The sequence below is a fragment of the Hordeum vulgare genome, chromosome 7H, assembly GCF_904849725.1.
Source record: "Hordeum vulgare subsp. vulgare chromosome 7H, MorexV3_pseudomolecules_assembly, whole genome shotgun sequence".
Lineage (NCBI taxonomy): Eukaryota > Viridiplantae > Streptophyta > Magnoliopsida > Poales > Poaceae > Hordeum > Hordeum vulgare.
In genome coordinates, this window is record NC_058524.1 from 109459628 (window position 1) to 109464824 (window position 5197).

Here is a 5197-nt window from a genome sequence, read left to right on the forward strand (position 1 = left end):
CCCCTACATCACAGACCGTGCCGAAGGGCAATGTTTCGCCGAGACAGCCCTGCACCACCTCTAGGCCACACCATGGCCACCATCACAAATAGAGAGAACCAGAGCACTATGCAGGACAAAAAAATCTCACACGCCATCAAAGGGCACCGATACCCGAGACCTTATTGCCGCCAGGAGCCCCCAAGAGATAGGCCAACCGTAAGCACCGAGGTGACCAAGGGATTGGTCGCCGCCGCATATCACTTCCACCGCCACCACCCTATACACCAACACCCGAAAAAAGCACTCCAACCCAAACATCAAGCTACCAACCACGGATCCGTGGCACCCAAAAACAACACCCCAAGGGGGATGACATCTAGATACCGTCTTCTTCCGATCCAGAGATGGATCTGAGGCTTTCGCCCGGGGCACACGATTTAGCGGGAACTGTAGCTTGCTGACAACGTCTTCATGAAGGGAAGCGGCGCCCAAAGGATTCGTCGTCATCATTGCCAACAAGGTCAGCACAAGACTTTCGCCTGAAGCATCTTGTCCCAGTCATCTCTGACGAAGTTGGCCGTTGAGCCCACCAGCCCGAGACCTCTCTGCCCTCCTACCAGTCCGCGGCGAGCGTCCCTGCTAGGACTAGCAGGAAGTTCCATTGACACTGAAGCTCACCTCGAGCACCTACACAGCTCGAGTCAGGTTGGTGTCGGCTGCCACCCGCATCCAAGCCCTCTCTGGTCACAGCCCCCACCGCCGTAGTCAATCCTCGTCAACAACATCCACCGCCGACCCCTAGTCGTGGCCACATAACTGTGGGTTGGCTAGGCGAGCTGTAGGAAGAAACCAAACCCGGGCGCAAGGATCACACTAGACGGGCAAGGCTGCACCCCCACAAGACCACGCAGCCCGTGCACACACACACACACCACCCAGCCCAGCCCCTCTGCCTCGCGCCACCTGTAGGACGGCGCCGTGCCTGACCGGCTCGCCGGATCCAGATTCAGAGCACCTGTTGCTTCATTTTCTACCGTCGAGCTTTAATCGTTTTGCCGTTTATGTTGCAAGATAATGTTCATACTTGGTAGGTCTTAGGCCCTCTGGATTATTGGCCGAAATGCCACTCCCACGTTGCAGATTAGCACATGATTGCATTACCTTGTTTGCATAATTAACATACTTCATGCTTTTGAATTCACAATTGGTGGCTGTACTTTTAGACTTGATTGGCGGTCCTATGCTGACTCACTAGCAATGATTTTAACACCAAAGATAACATAAAGATGCATTTTAATCCATTTTCAAGAATGCCTCATGATGATAACCCTGGCCGCTCTCACGAAAGATGATAGAAATTATTCCGTTCCCCAACCGCATTACTCAACAACATATATTTACTCCCACGGCAGCACACAAGATTGCACTAATTGATTACCTCCGACAAATTAACAGCACTTTACATGAGCCCATCCCACCAACCAACGCAACAACATGAACAAAAACAATACAACAATAACATGGACATGAACCATATATATAGGGGTCACTTCAACAAATATATATTTTCTTATTTTTGCATAATATTTTCCTTAGTGGCTAGTAGCATGCAGCTGGAATCTTCAGTTCCCTACTGAATTCGGCACAGTGGCGGCATGGCCTCCCTTTGTTTTTCTGGCCCTATGATGACACGGCAAAAGAGACCCTAAAAGATAAAAAGAGGAACAGGAGAGATACTAAAGCAACGCCCAAGCCAAAAGCCACCAAGCGATCCAATCTGAGCTAATAGTGGCGACTGGCGACCATCCCTGCTGCAACCCTTACCTTAGCTTTTGCCTGCATATTCATGGTTCAGACAAAACAAGCGGGTTCATCATGAATATGCCATGGACATTCTGAGATTATTCGACTTGTCTGAAATTCGGGTTTTACCATTGGCGGCGCGGGCTCTTCGGACGAAGGAGAGGAAGATGATGATGATGGCGGCCGCGGCCACGATGCCGATAATGATGGCGAGGGTCTTCCCGGAACCATCTGACGAACATAACACAACAACACGTGGATGTCAAAATAAGATTCATCCCACTCACTCCATGCATGTGCTCTGTTTGATGATCCTATACAGCTAGTATTGTACAAATGCAGCTTTGTGCAAAGTGGCCAAGTGAAAGTTTCAAAAAGCAGAAAAGGCCGTGGAGTACTACTCCAGCCACAGTGTGTGCCAGAGAGATATACGAGACGGTGCAAAGCAGGGCGGGATCATTTTGAATCCACTTTGTGATATGCTCCGCTCAATGAAGAAGAACAGGAAAGTGAATCCACATGAAAGTCTTTCTGAAAGTTGAGATTTAAATAGCGTTGGCCAAAAAGTCCTTTTCATGGCCTCTTTGGTACTATCTTTGCCGCATTTCGCACACACCATCATTTGCTGCTAATTAACTCGGAGGGCCATCTACTATGCCAATGTGCATGCATTGTAGAAAGCATAACAAACACAAGCAGGGTCCAACTGTCAGCTTGTCAATGTTAACTACAGTAGTTTACACACTGTAACAGTAGGGTAAGTAAGATCTACGACTTGCATAATTTGACAAAACAAATACTGTATGAAGGAACGTTCTACCTGCCGCCCTAATCATTGATGATACCCTAGGCAGTAGTCATGCCTAATTTCCGGAGTAGATTTTGACGGGAGGTGCCCTGACAATTTCGCACACTGTTTGCATTGTCAGTCTAAGAACCTATTTGGTCGGTAACCACAACATTGACACACTTCTGTTGTAGCCAAGCATGGCCAGCTGATGCAATTTTCTTCAGGTTTGTCAAAGTGTGGTTCTGAAACAAAACTCTAACCAAATACTACGTATTGTCTGTCTCTCCGAGCCTTATAAGTATGTGGTATTTGCCTTGCATTGTAGTGCTGATTAACAGACGAATTAAAAACCTGAAGAAAAGGCAACCTGCATTTTGTAAACAGCAACTGTAGTACGTACAAATCAAGAAGGCCTAAACTTATACTATGTGCAGCCATCATGATGCAGACATGCATGGACACAGGGTGGTGTGTACCCTGCAAAGCATTTGAATAATCGGATCTGTTTTCGATAGTGGCCTAATCGGTGATCTTAATAAATTCTTAACAAAGATAACCGACGCCCATCTCAAAAGAAGGCAGAATTGTATCCTACGCATAGTGCAAGCTATCTGCATGGACCATTGCAAGATCCAACAAATATATACGGATTTCCGTAACGAGTAACCGGGCTGGCACTAGGCATGGCTCCCGAAATCGATGTCCATTTTTCTTCAGCATCGTCCGTGCCAATCCTAAACAGAAAAAACATCGTCCGTGCCGATCAATGCGAGGCGCGCACAACTAGATAACGGTAATTAAGCCCAGAAATTAAGGTAGGTGCGTACACGCGTGTAATCACGAGCGCACAAGTGGAATCGAGGAGCTGAGCAGGGCAAGAAAGAAGTAGCCAATGGTGGCACGATCGATGTGCGTACCTTGGACGTCGCCGTACGGACGTGGCACGAACCCGTATCCGTATCCAGTTCCTGCGCCCGGGACGCCGACGGTGCCGCCGCCAGCGATGCCGTTTCCGCCGTCACCGATGGGGCCGACGTTACCGCCGCCGATGACGTTGCCTCCTCCGGGGGTGGCCCCGCCGCCGCTGGTGCCGGCATTGGACCAGAAGCGCGCGTAGCACTTGCCGAGGTAGACCTCCCCGGCGGAGGCGTCGCCGCAGCCGGCCTTGAGCTGCGAGGCGGCGATGGAGACGCAGTCGGTGCACGCCTTGGCGCCGAGGTCCCCCACGCACTGCGACATGGCTTGCACGTACCCGGCCGCGCCGGCGCGGTACGAGCCATCGGCTGCGGGGGACGACGCGGCCTGGAGGGCGCCGAGCGCGGCGTCGCGCAGCGCCGCGACGCCGGCGTCCCCGCTCTCGCCGCCGCACTTCTTGAACAGCACCGTGTTGTCCGGCTTCCCGAGGAACGAGTCGTTGCCGTAGCGAACGAAGCACGCGCGCAGCTGCACCGCGCCGCCGGCGGCCGAGTTGCAGAGGGACGAGAGCTTGGAGACGGAGGACTTCACGCAGACGCCGCAGACGGCGGCGGGGAGGTCGGAGCGGCACTGGTAGAGCCCGACCAGGCCCGTGGCGGCGCCGGACGGGGGGGTGTAGTTGGCATAGGGCGTGGAAGCCGCGGTGTCGGTGAGGGTCGAGAGCACGGTGTCGACGTCCGCGGCGTACTGGGTGCCGGCGGCGTAGCGCGCCTGCGAGCACCCGGCGTACACGAACGCCGTGTAGTCGTCAGCGCCGCGCGCGCGCACGGCGAGCAACGAGATCAGGATCGGCAGAGCCGTTGCTGCGAGAAGCTTCCACATGCTTGGAACTTCTCGATCGGCTTGGACGTGCTAGTGTTTGATGCTTCGGAGAGACTTAGGAAGCTGTGGAAGGTGAACACGGAGGAGAATGGGAGAAGAGTAGCGAGGGAGAGAGTGTGGTTCTGCAAGTGTTCGTGAGTGTGGAGCGGGCTCAAAAGGGTTTATAAGGAGCTAATCACTCGGGTCCAATATCACTGTCACAAGTGTGAATGGTTTTGCCTCCTCTAAGATAAAATAGTGGTGACGTCTCCAACCCACATATCTTACTTTTCAAGTTTTCATCCTACCAGTAAGGTAACAGTTGATGTTCCCACAAATAAAATCAAGTAACAGTTTTGATAGAGAAAAATCAAGTAACAGTGTTTTTAGAAAGCCATGCACAGAGCATTTTGAAATATAATTTATTAACGAAAGTAGTCCACGGCATAAAGACAACACGACACAAAATAACGTAAACGTTTCGCCGAACGTTGCGCCGGATCGCCCCCTCGCTCGCGAACGCACTTGTGCCCTCATGCACGCGACCATGTTGCTCTTGGCTTCACCCACATCGTTTTCTTCTCATCTTATCCTCAGGCAAAGAAGAATAGCCACTCATTATCTGATCCCGATCTCTTACCTCCGAACTCCCAGCCATGACGAGCCCAACAGAGAAATCTTCCCCGACGAGGCTCTTCCTGATAAGCTAGAACCGATGCACCTACACGGCTTGCTCGGCACCCAACCTCGTCGTTCCATCGTTGTTGGCGAGAACCTCTCCCGTCCCCATGTCCATGGCTGGACCACTTTTTTGCAGGAACCGAAATAATTGTGTGTTACAACCGG

At 51.9% G+C, this 5197-nt stretch overlaps 1 protein-coding gene across 1 annotated transcript; it reads right to left on the minus strand.

Annotated features, from left to right (window-relative positions):
* Positions 1–1490: 1490 nt before the first annotated feature.
* LOC123408672 (plasmodesmata-located protein 6) lies at positions 1491–4518 on the minus strand. Its single transcript, XM_045101728.1, has 3 exons — positions 3493–4518; positions 1915–2016; positions 1491–1818 (listed from the first exon to the last, which is right to left on the minus strand). Exons 1-3 carry the CDS (start codon positions 4370–4372, stop codon positions 1808–1810), a joined length of 993 nt encoding a protein of 330 aa, XP_044957663.1. The 5' UTR covers positions 4373–4518; the 3' UTR covers positions 1491–1807.
* Positions 4519–5197: the final 679 nt, after the last annotated feature.

Coding starts and splice junctions, on each gene's coding strand:
- LOC123408672 (XM_045101728.1), bottom strand. CDS start 4,372: ATGTGGAAGCTTCTCGCAGCAACGGCTCTGCCGATCCTGATCTCGTTG. Junction 2,017..3,492: donor TCCGTACGGCGACGTCCAAG/GTACGCACATCG, acceptor TATGTTCGTCAG/ATGGTTCCGGGAAGACCCTC.